Source organism: Haliotis rufescens, unplaced genomic scaffold, assembly GCF_023055435.1.
Source record: "Haliotis rufescens isolate VD_foot unplaced genomic scaffold, xgHalRufe1.0.p SCAF_3, whole genome shotgun sequence".
Taxonomy (NCBI): Eukaryota; Metazoa; Mollusca; class Gastropoda; order Lepetellida; family Haliotidae; genus Haliotis; species Haliotis rufescens.
Window position 1 is genome coordinate 17,741,246 of NW_025964001.1, and position 16,008 is coordinate 17,757,253.

The following is a 16,008-nucleotide window of genomic DNA, read 5'->3' on the forward strand; positions in this document are numbered from 1 at the left end:
TATTGGGCTTATTGTTATCTCTCTAGATTAGAAATCAAAGGGTGCCCCTTAAGTGATTGCAAATTCAGAACTCGTCTGTATCTGGTGCGGCAATGTAGAAAACACCATCCTGGAACGTTACTTTGTTTGTTTGTTGTTTAACGCCGCACGCAGCAATATTCCGGCTGTATGACGGCGGTCTGTAAATAATCGAGTCTGGACCAGACAATCCAGTAATTGACATCATGAGCATCGATTCACACAATTGGGATCGATGACATGCATCAACCAAGTCAGCGAGCCTGACCACCCGATCCCGTTAGTCGCCTCTTACGAAAAGCATAGTAGCCTTTTGGGTGAAGCATGGGTTGCTGAAGACCTATTCTACCCCGGATTGATGACATGAACATTCAACAGCATGCAGCCGTCATATAGCTGGAATATTGCTGAGTGCGGCAGTAAACAACCAACCAACCAACCAAATCATGTCATCAAGGAATATTATTCAGATGTGATCAGACGTTCCTAAACATCATGTTTCAATATTTGTATCATTCAGATGTGTGGTGTGTTAGACGTTCCTAAACATCATGTCCTAATATTTGTATAATTCAGAAGTGTGGTGTGTTAGACGTTCCTAAACATCATGTCCTAATATTTGTATAATTCAGAAGTGTGGTGGGTTAGATGTTCCTCAACATCATGTTCTAATATTTGTTTAATTTAGATGTGTGGTGAGTTAGACGTTCCTCAACATCATGTTTCAATATTTGTATAATTCAGATGTGTGGTGTGTTAGACCTTCCTAAACATCATGTTTCAATATTTGTATAATTCAGAAGTGTGGTGTGTCAGACGTTCCTCAACATCATGTCATAATATTTGTATAATTCAGATGTGTGGTGTGTTAGACGTTCCTCAACATCATGTCCTAATATTTGTATAATTCAGAAGTGTGGTGTGTTAAAACCTTCCTCAACATCATGTCCTAATATTTGTATAATTCAGATGTGTGGTGTGTTAGACGTTCCTCAACATCATGTTTCAATATTTGTATAATTCAGAAGTGTGGTGTGTTAGACGTTCCTCAACATCATGTCCTAATATTTGTATAATTCAGAAATGTGGTGTGTTAGACGTTCCTCAACATCATGTTTCAATATTTGTATAATTCAGAAGAGTGGTGTGTTAGACGTTCCTCAACATCATGTCCTAATATTTGTATAATTCAGAAGAGTGGTGTGTTAGACGTTCCTCAACATCATGTTTCAATATTTGTATAATTCAGAAGTGTGGTGTGTTAGACCTTCCTAAACACCATGTCTTAATATTTGTATAATTCAGAAGAGTGGTGTGTTAGACGTTCCTCAACATCATGTCTCAATATTTGTATAATTCAGAAGTGCGGTGTGTTAGACGTTCCTCAACATCATGTTTCAATATTTGTATAATTCAGAAGTGCGGTGTGTTAGACCTTCCTAAAGATCATGTCCTCATATTTGTATAATTCGGAAATGTGGTGTGTCAGAGGTCCCCAAATAGCATGTCTCAATATTTGTATAGTTCAGATGTGTGGTGTGTTCGGTGACTTCCTTACCTAACGTCTTATTAGTAATATAGTTAGGGTTGTGCTACGTCAGGGCTCTCATACATTGTGTCAATATTGGTATCGTTCGGGTTGTAAAGAGTTGCAGTGATCAGGGTTCTCTTCAATTATCAAAAAAAGCCATGGGATGTGTGATATCTTGCAGTGATTAGGAGTGATCTTACAACAAGCAGGAACCAGGATGTTTGGTAACAGATGTCAGATTTTTAAAAATGTAGGCTTTGTATCCAACATGACATCGGCTGAGAACTTTCAGGCCAAGGAAAAACACTTTCAGTGTGTACTCCTGGCCCAAACTTGCCCTTGATGATAGCCTTCCGCTCATCGACAAGTTGGACCAGGAGCAAGGTCTGGTCAGATGACTAATTAGGTTTGCGCTTCACTGCAATGATTTGTGCGGAAGCCATCGCGCGAAGTGTTGACAGATGCACGCCCGCGTGTTGACATCACGTGACAGTCATGCGATACAAAATCATGCCTCTAAAACTGAAGAGTGCACGGAATTCTAAATATAGAACAGGGATTTCCCTGGTTACGGCCAATGTCCGAACTGAGAGTTACTCTCACAGTTTTACTTTACTCTCAGAGTCATTATGATTACACCCTTAAGTGTAACACTTAGCTAAGATTTTTTAGCGAGTAAAGAGTATTCTTAAGAAAATTCTAAGAATGTTTAAGAATATCGCCACTGATCACAAGAAATGGGATTCGACACCATTCTTCTCGGAGAGCCTATGATAACGTATTGTTTAGTGCTCTTACTTTGTCAGTCAATGTTATCCCACAAGTGTTCTATGGCGCTCGGCATTAGGGGCTAAAACAAGGACTGGTCCGATCGGAGTCAGTATACTGTGTCTGTGTGGGGTATTCATGTTAAACTGCGGCATGGTATCTCAGTGGGCTGGCACTATAAATCGGCATCAGTCCGGACTAGTACAAGCAGCCACACACACTCACACACACGCACGTGCATGCAAGTCGCTATATTAGTTCAATAATCTTGGACGCGACGTTAAACCCAATTTCACCTCACCTCGCCACAAGTGTTCTATGGATGATAATTCTGGTGATTGCGATGGCCAAGTCAATTTTTAGATGTTGTATGGGGTTGTTTTTTGCGGGGATTCTGATGCAAGAGTGTGAGTGAGTGTGTGTGTATGGTTTTACGCCGCTTTTAGCAATATTCCAGCAATATCACGGCGGGGGACACCAGAAATGGGCTTCACACATTGTACCCATGTCGGGAATCGAACCGGGTCTTCGGCGTGACGAGCGAACGCTTTCACCACTAGGCTACCCGACCGCCCCTCTGATGCAAGAACGGTAGAATGACGAGATAGAGAGATTGGTCAATATAACGCTATCCAGTGATGTTTTCTTCCAAAGTCACTAGATCTGTCTTGACTTGGCTACATGTGGATGCCGCCCCAAACCATGATGTCGCTACCTCCAAGCGGCTCAGCATCTTGAAAACTGACCGTGACTGAAATCCTGGAATCTGTTCACTCCTGTGACCTGGACTCTTTACAGGTTTCTGTTCTACCTGTGTTCCAGCACGCCGATGCTGTTCCCGTATCAGCGTTACGTCTCGTAGTGGTCTGTAAGCTCTAGTACCGACAGTTTTCTGGACACGGTTCGGTGACTGACAGGATGACCATCTTACGTCAGTTTAATGTGGGAGGAAAGGTCGAAGTGATGCAGGTCTCAGACGTTTTCCACTTCGGTGAAACCCTGAAGCACGGGTATGGGGCTGACAAACCTAGAAACATAATCGGGGCAAACCGGTATTCGACCCCACAATCATAGGTTTCTGGCGTGTCCAAGGGACGCAACTCTGCACAGCAAATCGCGGCGCCTTAGACGACTGGGCCACCCGTGCCCCCTGTGGGGGGAATGGCCAAACTGATGCAGGTCTTAGACGTTTTCCGCTTCGGTGAAACCATGGAGCACGGGTATGGGGCTGACAAACCTAGAAACATAATCGGGGAAAACCGGTATTCGACCCCACAATCATAGGTTTCTGGCGTGCCCAAGGGACGCAACTCTGCGCAGCGAACTGCGGCGACCATTCATCTGCATAGTTACTGTTTCAGTAAACAGTGATCAAATAATTAAATTTAAACACTCTTCCCATGGTCTGTATTTGAAATGTGACGTAAAAAGGTCTCTATTTTACGAAGTAAAAAATTTCAGCTCCCAAAAATGAAGAAAAGAACACGACAACTCACCAACCCATCCCCCTTAATATTAAATGATTCGCCCCTTAGTAGTATATCTGCGGTCATACAAGGAAAGTTCCGTTTGATTCTTTGCATACTGAGGAGAACTGATGGGTTACTGAAAAACGATTTTTGTTTCAGCTACAAAAATGTTAATTAAGAGTTTTCTATATTCACCCATACACCTTAAAACAAGAGGCCCATATAATGCCTGTATCGCTCACCTGGATATATACGCAATCATGACGAAATATACATTTGCATTGTACATGTATATAAAGCCCTCGTTACACTATCAAGAACTTTGATCAAAACTCCATTTTGACCAAGCTTTTGATAGTGTAACATGCCTTATGACTTTGATCAAAGTTTGATGACGTTGATTTAATTTAGCCAATCAGACTGCAAGGAACATTTACCCCTTTTCAACCGGAAGTGCATAGAGTCAAGTCAAAATGAGTCAACTATTTTGGACTGACGAGATGTTGCAAGAATTAATTGATTTGTTTCAACAACGAGCAGTCATTCTCGGGACCAAATATGCCTTTGCTTACCCAGACGCCGCCTTCTCATCATTGCAATACACAACATACATATGGCAACAGCAAGCAGTTCTTCGTTAGTAGCATCCACCTTGGCAAGATAATTCCCACCAAAACTTTGACGGCCTGTCAAAAACTTTGATGAGTGTAACAGTCCAACTTGGCCCAAGAAACCTCTGTCAGCATTTAAAATAGGAGGATGGCAAATCTGACAACATGACCGTGTATTTCTCTAGATACAAATGTAGCATAAAGATCTGAACCGTTTCAATGTTATGATCCAGGATTTAAGTTTCCAGAGGCAAGGCTGGACCCTAGGGCGAATCCTTTTGGCATAAATGTATTATTCTCTTCAAAACAAACAAATGTATACAATGTATGTTTATTATAGGTCGGGGATAATATCGGTTTGCATGTTATGGTCGAGGTTCCTTTGGGAGTGCCGGACAGAATTGTACAAATGGTAATACGGTGGGGATCTTAACTGTGTTATAAATTCTTTTAGGCCCCGCCCCTCAGACCCTGGTGTGTGTGTGTGTGTGTGTGTGTGTGTGTGTGTGTCAGCCCCTCCATTTGTACAATCGTGAAAACCCACCACCTGAGAATACTTCCAACCAAATATGGTTGATGTCAATCTCTTAGTTCCAAAGTAAAAGTCGTTTAAAGCAATATTGCCAAATTACCTTTATAGCCCCTCCCCTCAGTCCACGGGGGTGGGGGTGGGGTTCAGCCCCACAATTTGTACAATTTTGAATCCCCACTACCTAGGGTTGCTTCCAACCAAATATGGTTGATATCTGTATCTTAGTTCCAGAGAAGAAGTCGCTTAAGCAATATAGCCAAATCACCCCTATTTGGCCCCGCCCCTCAGCCCTTGGGGGTTCAGGCCCACCATTTGTACAGTTTTGAATCCCCACTACCTAGGGGTGCTACCAGTCAAATTTCGTTAATTTCTAATAAGTGGTTTAGAAGGAGAAGTCGTTTGAATAAATTGTTGACGTACAGACGACGGACGCCACGATATGGCATAACCTCACCTTGGTCCTTCGGATCCGGTAAGCTAAAAACCATATCCTTCACACAGAGATGTCGTATCGGAGTAAAAGGTCCGATTTTATGAGATTGCCGTAATGAACTTTTGATAACCACCAATATCCATTTGGATCCAGTCGTCTACAGAGCGCAATTCGATGTGCAAGTTATTCCCCTTTACTGCATCGGATATCTGGTTGAAGGTTCGAATCTCAGTTTAACCCTGATAAAGATCATTTGTCCTTCAGCACTGAACCCATGGTCCTGTTTTCTCACCAATTAGGTATAAACGTTGCCTGCGTTACTTCGGACTAAAATCTAACAAAAGGCGGACATACGCTACACAAAATGGTGCCAAACACTGTCACTGGACCCAGGTGAGGGTATTTTTTAACACCGTTGTCAGAAACATTCCAGATATATCGCAGCGACTTAATGATGATAAGAAGACCGATCATGCATCAACCATACATGGAACATGCTATTGATCAGCCCCTCTATGGATGTATATACATAATGCACATATGAATTGCATGTCGTTCGATAATCTATTCCGAGGGACACATTGTGGTTGTTGGTGTGCGTTGTTAAGGGTTGGCTGGCCAACTCTTGTATCAGACGTGCGTAAATCAAACGCGTCAGAAATCGATACAAGGAAAAACAGATCGATAAACTGTCCACGTGCTAACCTCTGCAAATGGAAACCTCCAAGCGGGGAGGGACAGCGTATTCGGTCCCTTTATCCTGTTGTCGTCGTCAACGGTTCTGTGTTCCTCATAACATGAGCAAAGTGTGGTGGCGTAAATTATATTGTTCCAACGCCGCTATATAACTGGAATACTGTTAAAAGCGGCGTTAAACCCAACTCACTCCCTCACTCATTATTGTTCGAGGGTTCCTTAGGGAAGGGGTCGGGGGCATACAAAGGAAGACACAATCTCCTACAATATCCGCATTTTAAAACAATTTACACTCATATTTGTCCTTTACAATTCCCGTCTTCAGAAAATTTGCGCAATATACCCCAACAATATTTTTATATATTTTAAGAGTGAGTTTGGCTTAATGCCGCTTTGGTGAAACCCATGAGCACAGGCGAACCCGGATTCGAACTCACAATCATCTTGATCTTGATCGACATTAAGTAAAATCAAAATTCACTTCACTCTAACCTTCACACATCTTCCCGAGGCAAGGGAGTTAACTGACTGTAAAAGTCCAGTTTCCACCCTTGCCGAACTAGGGTACAAACCGTTTCTTTTTAATAAACACTTTAACAGTGTTATATTGATTCAAGAGAGAATCATTCTTTTAACATGACTATGAATGAATTAGTTTCAGGGGGTTTGTCTAAAAATAACTGTTGTAAAATCAGGGATTATGTATATTCCCAGCGGTAATCAGACATCAGAGGGATTTTAAAATTCCATGTAACACATACATATTACCAGAAAGTACTGGACCCCAGCTGCATGAATATCTAGATATATAATTAAAAAACTACAACTCCAAGGCTCCACAGTTTGATATGGAAGGACAACCTTTTTTCCATTGCATCTCAATTTGGGCTCCTTAGATTACAAACACTGTTATACGTTTATACTGTAATATTCGGGTTATTGTGAAGTTAATTTCTTCTTTCACAAATATCAATTAAATACTAAAAGGCTGTTAAAAGTCAGAGACATAATTTGTCAGATACAGAGATCTTATTCATTCAGTATATCAGGCCATATGACCCATAGTTTGCCTTTGTCCATCCAGTTTTAAAATTAATTTAAGACTTATATCGAGTCGCTTTGCTTTGGAACCTAAAAGTAATCTTCAACATAACCCACACTTTATAATAAAAAAACATACATTAATAATTTAAAAAATATTAATGTATCATTATCTAGTGATTGTGATTATCACAACCCACTGATACATAATGTATATTTTTGTGTTGACATGTGGTCTAATGTCTCAAAGTCCATAGACTTTGTAAAAGAACGAATTTGATTTAAATACCATTCCGATTTATTAACTAGCCACCCCACATTAGCCACTTCAAGCAAGGAAAACGCCAACCACCTAATTATGTCAAGGTTACTTGCTTTAGATGTCAAACATTCAGCTTAAATTATCTATGAAGTCTTGCCATCCAGAGACATAACGTTGCATTTCTTGGCACCTATCTGTCACTGGAGCATGTTGGGAGACGTGTAGTCATTCAATGTCTCATGGGACTTGAATCACACACTTTCTAGTTTGATCAACATTTGTCTATCAGTCTATTGTTTTAGTGCCCCCTTCCGACTTCAGATCACCCACCCAATTTTCCATGCCTGCACACAACTACAACCACCAGAACCCATTGGTTGTTACAATGATCTCTGGGGCTGATTAGGTCCCAAGTACACCATGCAAGTAAAAGTTTGACCTGGCAAAGAGGTGAGGTGAGGTGAAATTGGGTTTAACGTCGCGTCCAAGATTATTCTACTTATATAGCGACGTGCATGTACGTGTGTGTGTTTGTGTGGCTGATTGTACTGGTCCGGACTGATGCCGATTTATAGTGCTAGCCCACTGAGATACCATGCCGCAGTTTAACATGAATACCCCACTCAGACACAGTATACTGACTCCGAGCCGACCAGTACTTGTTTTACCCTCTAATGCCGAGCGCCAGACAGGGTAACAACAAGTACCATCTTTTAACGTCTTTTGGTATGACACGGCCGGGGATCGACCCCCGGACCTTCCGCTCTCCGGGCGGACGCTCTACCACTAGACCACAGAGGCGGTCCGACCTGGCAAAGAAGGGCTCTAGACAGTTGCTGGTTTGATCAACCCCTGGTTTGCGTGTGCCAGAATATTACATCATTTTCATGCCGACTCCATATGGTTATATTGCTAGCTGCAAGATCTAACTCATTCCACCAGACCCTCATACAGTCATATACTGCTCAGTGGATATAATATCTTACCAGGTGAGCAGCAATGGTGGGCACTATTCTTTCTTTGACGCAAAGATGACATTGCAAATGATACCAGTGTGCCATACGTTTCCTGCATTCATTTACTGTGTACTTTTTATTACTCTGAAAATCTCCTACATCTCTGGTTATGGTCAGTTCAAGACACCAGGTTCAAGGATTTGTGTTAGTTGTTTTTTTAAATCAAATGGTTTGACGTTTTCTCCCTGATGTTGTGTCAGTTGTTGAAATAAAATGTGTGTTAAAATGTGTGAAGATATCTTTCAGATATACGCTTTGATAATGTGAATCCGTTGCGATGGCAAAGTCCACACAGTCAAGCAATATATGCTTGATAGTGAACCTTTCATCACAAGGGATACATTTAGGAGGTTCGTCCTCATCTGTCTTAATCAGATATTCGTGTGTAAACAGACTGTCTAATACATCTTCGTAACGACCTCGTCATGTCTTGACTGACAACCCAAGTAGGTATGACCGTTTGTTGGTTTCAATTCGTGAAGTTTGTTTCCTACCTGGGTGTCCCACCTCTTTTGCATGAGATCCCGAGTATAACTTTTGATGGTTGGTTTGAAATCACTGTACAGCATCAGTGGGGGAGATAACGGTTTGTCAAGAGCTGCTTTAGCTGCAGCAGCGGCTTTTGAATTATCTATATGCCTACATGACTTGGTAACCAGCAAAAGACATCGTCGATGTCGCATTGGCCAGTAGAAAGATCATTGATAAGTTCAAAAATGTCTAGGATTATGGGATGATTTTATAAAGGAGACACTTTTAAGTGTCTGAAAGCATGACAATGAATCAGTAGTGACATTGCAAAATTTAGTATGTTTAATATCACATGAATATATAAACACAAATTATGAAAAATGATTTTATTTTTCAACAAAAGTTTTGATGGTACACATCTTGCTGGAAAAAAGTTTTCTCGAACACATACAAATGGGTTCAAATTGTATCTTGTAGAAGTTACAACTGAGGTGGTGAGATGAACCTGAAGAAATCTGTAATAATTCTCTATCAGTGAAATTTATGGTAATGAAACTTTGATGTTTTCATGATCACAATAAATAGCACTTCCACTTAAGTACACGGTACACCAAGTGGAGATACGTTTCACAGTATTTGACACAGTAAAAGTCTTTACTTTCCAGGAAAAGTAGCTCAGTCAACTTCCTCCATCCTGGAGGCATCATCTTCATCACCTTCAAGTGGTGGCATCTCATCTGTGCCAGATTCAGCTGTAGGCTCAGTTGGGATATCATCTTCATCAATTCCTGGAAATACAAGAATTAAACATGTCAAAGACAAAGAATGTGATGCCAAATAAAAGAAAATTACCTGCTATTCCAAATATAACATGCTATCCCATTTAACCCTGTAATGGCAGACTACACTTTGAAAAAGCTGCCTGCATCCTCCAAATCAACTGTTTGGGATCATAGTAGTTTTCTGTGTTACTTTTGTAACAGATGAAGAAGAAACAGTCATGTCACCATAGTTTCGGTGATCTAAAATAAACACAAGTATTTCAAATGGCAATTGTGTTATTCTGTTGTATCGAGATATGTATCATATCATGATCAGTGGAGCAAGATATGTATGTATCTTATCATGGCCAATATTGCAGCATTCCAATATCACTGCACCCCTAAAAATGATTGAGAACTTACCAAGACCCAGCTTGATCATCCTGTGTATCCTGTTGGCATGTGATGTTGGGTCTTCCAGGGAGAAGCCGGAGGCAAGGAGAGAGGTTTCAAACAGCAGCATGCACAGATCTTTCACTGCCTTGTCGTTCTTGTCAGCATCAGCTTTCTCCTTCAGTGTCTTGACAATGGGGTGGTCAGGGTTGATCTCCAAGTGTTTCTTGGCTGCCATGTAGCCCATAGTGCTGGTATCTCGCAGTGCCTGGGCCTTCATGATCCTCTCCATGTTGGCTGACCACCCATACTGACTTGTGACAATACAGCAAGGGGAGGTAACCAGACGATTGGAAACCACAACCTAAAACAGACATAATCATTACTATTTCATACAATACATAATCTACAATGGTGTGGTGCTCCACATCAGTGATTTTATAGGACATCGAGATATACAGATATAAAGCACTCAATGCCCAGGGTATTTTCATCAGCTGGTAAGATATTCAAGCACATTAAGGAAAGCAGCTATCATTGGATAGGAAATAAGAATGATTATTGACTGTAAATAGATTGTATACAAATTGTTTTCTTCCAAGTTGTAAACAAATTTCAACAGTATTCTTAACAATTTGAAATAGGAACTGATGTGAAAAACTCAATGCATTCTCAAGGCACATTATCCGTTTTCAAAGTTTGCAAACACTATAGTTGTGATTTAGCTGGTCAAGAAAATCAAGCACCAACCTTTTCTACTTTCTTGTCAAGAATCTCCTTCATGACCTTGCACAGTCCTTCAAACTGAGCCTTGGATTCCTCAAGTTTCTTCTTTTCTTCCTCATCCTCTGGCAGTTCCAGGCCTTCCTTGGTGACACACACCAGGGTCTTCCCATCATACTCTTTCAGCTGCTGGACACAGTACTCGTCAATAGGGTCAGTCATGTAGATCACCTCAAATCCCCTCTTCTTCACTCTCTCAACAAAGGCAGAGTTCTGAACAGAGTCCTTGCTTTCACCTGGAAAGAGATCAAGATGAAAGACAGGGTTTCAGACTGGCTCAAAAGACATGGAGTGTCTACATTACTTTCAAAATTGTTAACCTCACATCATTCATAAAATCACAAATTTTTTTTAGAATGTTTAACATGTTACCGAGAAAAATCACTGCATGTATAACTTCATTCAAACCTCACATGGCAGGACTGTAGGAAACCTTAAACTCTATGGACTCAGGAATTTCTATTTCACCATACTGATAAGAATGAAATCTAGCAAAAACTAATATCATTGACTTACCAGTGATGTAGTAGATGCTCTTCTGGTTTTCCTTCATGCGCGACACATAGTCCTTCAGGGAGGTCACCTCATCCCCTGACTGGGATGTATAGTATCTGAGCAGCTCGGACAGCTTCTTTCTGTTGGTGGAGTCTTCATGGATACCAAGCTGCATCAAATGATAAACCATTTTAGCAACCACTGAATATGTACCACATCAAGATTTTGGAGCTCCTGCAAGCTTACAGTTGGAGCAATTATTTGAAAACCCAATTACACGACAATTAAATACAATGTTTTTTTGCAAACTGTACCTAAAATAATGCGTATATTTAAATGAATACCTTGAGGTTTTTGCTGAACTGGTCATAGAATTTCTTGAAGTTGTCCTTGTCTTCCATGATGTCATCAAACAATTCCATGCACTTCTTCACCAGATTCTTACGGATAACCTTCAAAATCTTGCTCTGTTGCAACATTTCTCTGGATATGTTAAGAGGAAGATCCTCAGAGTCTACAACACCACGCACAAAGTTCAAGTACTCTGGAATGAGATCTTCACAGTTGTCCATGATAAACACACGTCTCACATACAGCTTTATGTTATTCTTCTTCTTCTTGTTCTCGAACATGTCAAATGGAGCCCGCTTGGGCAGAAACAGCAAAGCACGGAACTCCAGCTGTCCTTCCACTGAAAAGTGCTGAAATCACAAAGGGAACGATTAATTTTCTCTCACCACAAATTAATATGATCATTTATAATTTAACTAAAATTGTTCAAAATAATGTCACTGGCAAGCCCTTTTGCGGTTATGTAAATGTTATAACTAACCATTGCCATAATTCATATCATTATTTCATATCTGCTATTTCCACTTAAACGCCCAATGGAATCTGTTTCAATGTATAATCAAGAGTGGTTGTTTTCTGGTATTGACAAATATTTTACATCAGTTCGGTTCTCTATAACCTATGTACCTTGACAGCAAGATGGTCTTCCCAATCATTTGTCAATGACTTATAGAACTCTGCATATTCTTCCTGTGTGATATCATCTGCATTTCTGGTCCACAGTGGTTTGGTCTTGTTCAGTTCTTCATCTTCTGTGTATTTTTCCTTGATCTTCTTCTTCTTCTTTTTGTCCTTGTTTTTGTCTTCATCCTCATCTTCATCAAGATCTTCTACCTTGGGTTTCTCCTCATTCTGAAATTAAACGCAACATTACTGAGTATGAAATAGGAATAGACATAGGCATAGACATATTGCAATTACTTCATCCATGGATTTGCCTAAGTGGACTTGGTCAAACAGTTCAGGGTCTCACCTCTTCATCCTCTTTCTTCTCCTCATCCTCTTTCTTCTCTTCTTCTTCCTCATCATCAGACACCTCCTTGTCTCTCTCCTTCTCAACCATCAGCTTGATTGGGTAACCTATGAACTGGGAGTGCTTCTTCACAATCTCCTTGACACGACGCTCCTCGAGATATTCAACTTGGTCTTCCTTCATGTAAAGGGTGATCCGAGTTCCACGAGGGAGGGTGGGATCTAAAAATAATAGGACATATTCATTTCAATCCCCACTGTTAGAAACATGCATTAACAAAACAATGTTGTTTTCATGATCCAAAAAGATAGTAAAGTAGTAGTGCTTAATACTAATAGGCATTAATATTTCTTGCATACAAGGGATTGGCATACCAGTAATAAAAAGGGGTATCTGGAGTTTTTTACTGTAATATTTGAATCTGAACCCCCTTAACATTTGGCTTATGACAACAAACCCTTGACAATCATTCTTATTGATTGAATAACACTGCTTTTATCTTGTCCAACTATATAGTAAAAAAAAGGCATTTACCATTTGAATTTTTTATGGTGAAAGACCCTCCAGCTGACGACTCCCAGATGTACTGTTCATCATCATTATGTTTCGACTCAACAACCACCCTCTCTGCAACAAGGTAGGCTGAGTAGAAACCCACACCAAACTGTCCAATCATAGAGATATCAGCACCTGCCTGCAGGGCCTCCATGAAAGCCTTTGTTCCAGACTTGGCAATGGTACCAAGATTGTTGACAAGATCGGCTTTGGTCATACCAATACCGCTGTCCTGGATGACAAGGGTTTTATTCTCCTTATCTGGAACAATTCGGATCTGCAGGTCTTTGCTCGCATCCAGTTTGGATGGATCTGTGAGGGATTCATAACGAATCTTGTCCAAAGCATCAGAGGAGTTGGAAATCAGTTCTCTCAAGAAAATTTCCTTGTTGGAGTAGAAAGTGTTGATGATCAAGCTCATCAGTTGGGCAATTTCTGCCTGGAAGGCAAAGGTCTCAACCTCAGCCTCTTCCATCTGGGCTTCCTGAGGTTCTGGCATCTAAAACAAAAGAGACATAATGCTCAATAAGGGCACAAGATATATGTACTCATGCAAGGGTCGCATTTTATAGGGAATTTCGACCACTGAGCCACATCATGGTGAGAGTATATCTGAAACTTCGTAATGCATGTGATGGACAGTTACTATGTTCTATTATTTCAAAGTGTTCCAACGAATCCTCACTTTATGGAATAACCATAGATGACCAGAAGACTTTACTCAGCGGGTATTGTGGATAACGGATTCCAGTTTACACATGTTCAGTAGGTTTTCTCTAAACACTTTGATAACCAAAAAATGCGATCAGTGCTTTAGGCCAATTCTGTGTCGACGATGTCCGATTGTAGTAATGAATGAAATTGATAAAAGACACCCAAATGTTACCTGGCAAATTAACGTGAGAAGAGCAATACAAGTTGACATCATCAAAGTTACATGAATCATCCATTTGTACATATCGAGTATAAAAAACCAACATAATTAAGGTGGCTATCGGTGGCCGAGAAAGACAAAGGAAGCTGAGAGAACAAACAGACCGTGATCAAACCCACATTGTCCCAATCAGAATGCATTATGAATGCAATTACCTATGCAATATTACAAAGATATGTAAAAGCTCAACGCAACTGCTCTAGCAAGCTCATCAACGTTCTAACTCGGCACTCCGGTGATGAGAACACTTTTAGCGTAACTCACATAAATTATCGATCTGGCTGAATCCAATAGAAAACTGTTGACAAAATCCTATTTCCAAATGACTTCATGTATTTTGATCATATCTAATGAACAATATAAGAGAACACACTGTATTAGACGAGCGTGTCTGATCAGATCGCGTCGGTAACGATCGTTTTACAAACCACGTGCTTCCCCACGCCCGGCTTCCTTGTACACAACAAAGTTTGCGATCACGCTCTTTTTGTGAAATTTTGTCTGAGTATCTTTAGACAGATCGAATGTATCACATTCAATGTGTTTGCCCTTAAATAATACTCACCTTGAATTAATTCAGTGGCACGATAGAGAAAAATCACAAATTTCTAAGACGCTCTTCGCTGTGCTCTTCCCCTGTCGGCTGCTACAGCGTGATTGAACGAGTCCGGTTTTATAGACGCGCGCATACCCTGGACGGAAGCTCGCGCAGATCGAGGAGTTTCTAGAACATTCTGCGGATGTGACGTCACGCTTTATTTGCTGGCTGAGTTCTGTCTGTAGTTTCGTGATATAGCGAACATAATATTCCATTCGCATTCAGAGAAAACCACTTCTTTCAATGTGGAATACCCACTGATTGCAACTTCTGCTGTTGTTGACGCTAAAATATAGACAAATGATATTATTTTTTGGTTGCATTCGAAGTAATGCCGGTGTGATACATAAGAAAGGATCTACACATGAAACTTCAACCTAAACCGATGTCACACATTATCTGCTTGAAATAAAAGAATTAAGTAAAGTAATATTTACACAAAACGTTAAAGCCATACGGGGAAATCGCGTTTAAGATTTGAAAAAATATGTCATTAGTAGTACTTTTATGTACAACACTTTAATTGCTTAGTTATTGACGCGATTAATATATACGTTTATATATTATTCTATGACAGCTATATATATATAATATGTATGTTAGCGTATGTAGAGTAACCTGTTAAGAATATGAAAGAATATTCCCAAACACACCCTCAAACGTGTCAACGGACTGTTTTTAGAACTATCCACGAACATGTTTGATAGTTGTCTGGTAGAATCGATATAAATATAGACAGGACAATAAAACACGTTACAAGAAACATACGCATCCTTGTTTTGTAAATGTAATTTTTTCCTGTCGAAATAAGGGATCTGATGACATGTGTGATGTTGTGTTGGGTTGAGTATAGAAATGGTGCAAAATAACATTTATTCAGGATGTATCATTTGTTTTCACATTACCCAGCGTAACCACTCCAACCCTTCCTCCATAGTGTAAGCAGTAGGTAGGGGTAAAACGAATCAGGAATTACAGAAACAATGAATATAAAACTTTTATGAGTGAGTTAGGTTTAACGCCGCTTTGTTTTGATATTTCAGTTCTATCACGGCGAGTCAGCGAATCATGTGAAGAAACGCCTCAAGTGATACATGTCGACATTTTGTACTATGCACGAATTCACCATCGATCGAGAGTAGGCCTATAGTTTTGTTTGTTTGTTGTTTAACGCCGCACACAGCAATATTCCAGCTATATTACGGCGGCGGCTGTAAATAATCGAGTCTGGACCAGACAATCCAGTGATTGACATCATGAGCATCGATCCACGCAACTGGGATCGATGACATGCATCAACCAATTCAGCAAGCCTGA

The 16,008-nt window shown here is 40.4% G+C and overlaps 1 protein-coding gene across 1 annotated transcript; it reads right to left on the bottom strand.

Annotated features, from left to right (window-relative positions):
- Nucleotides 1-9,219: 9,219 nt before the first annotated feature.
- On the bottom strand, nt 9,220-14,811 carry LOC124137017 (heat shock protein HSP 90-beta-like). The gene is made up of 9 exons (XM_046503093.2): nt 14,659-14,811; nt 13,139-13,658; nt 12,605-12,825; nt 12,259-12,483; nt 11,625-11,981; nt 11,302-11,449; nt 10,753-11,021; nt 10,033-10,366; nt 9,220-9,636 (listed from the first exon to the last, which is right to left on the bottom strand). Exons 2-9 carry the CDS (start codon nt 13,656-13,658, stop codon nt 9,524-9,526), a joined length of 2,187 nt encoding a protein of 728 aa, XP_046359049.1. The 5' UTR covers nt 14,659-14,811; the 3' UTR covers nt 9,220-9,523.
- Between the last annotated feature and the right edge of the window lie 1,197 nt (nt 14,812-16,008).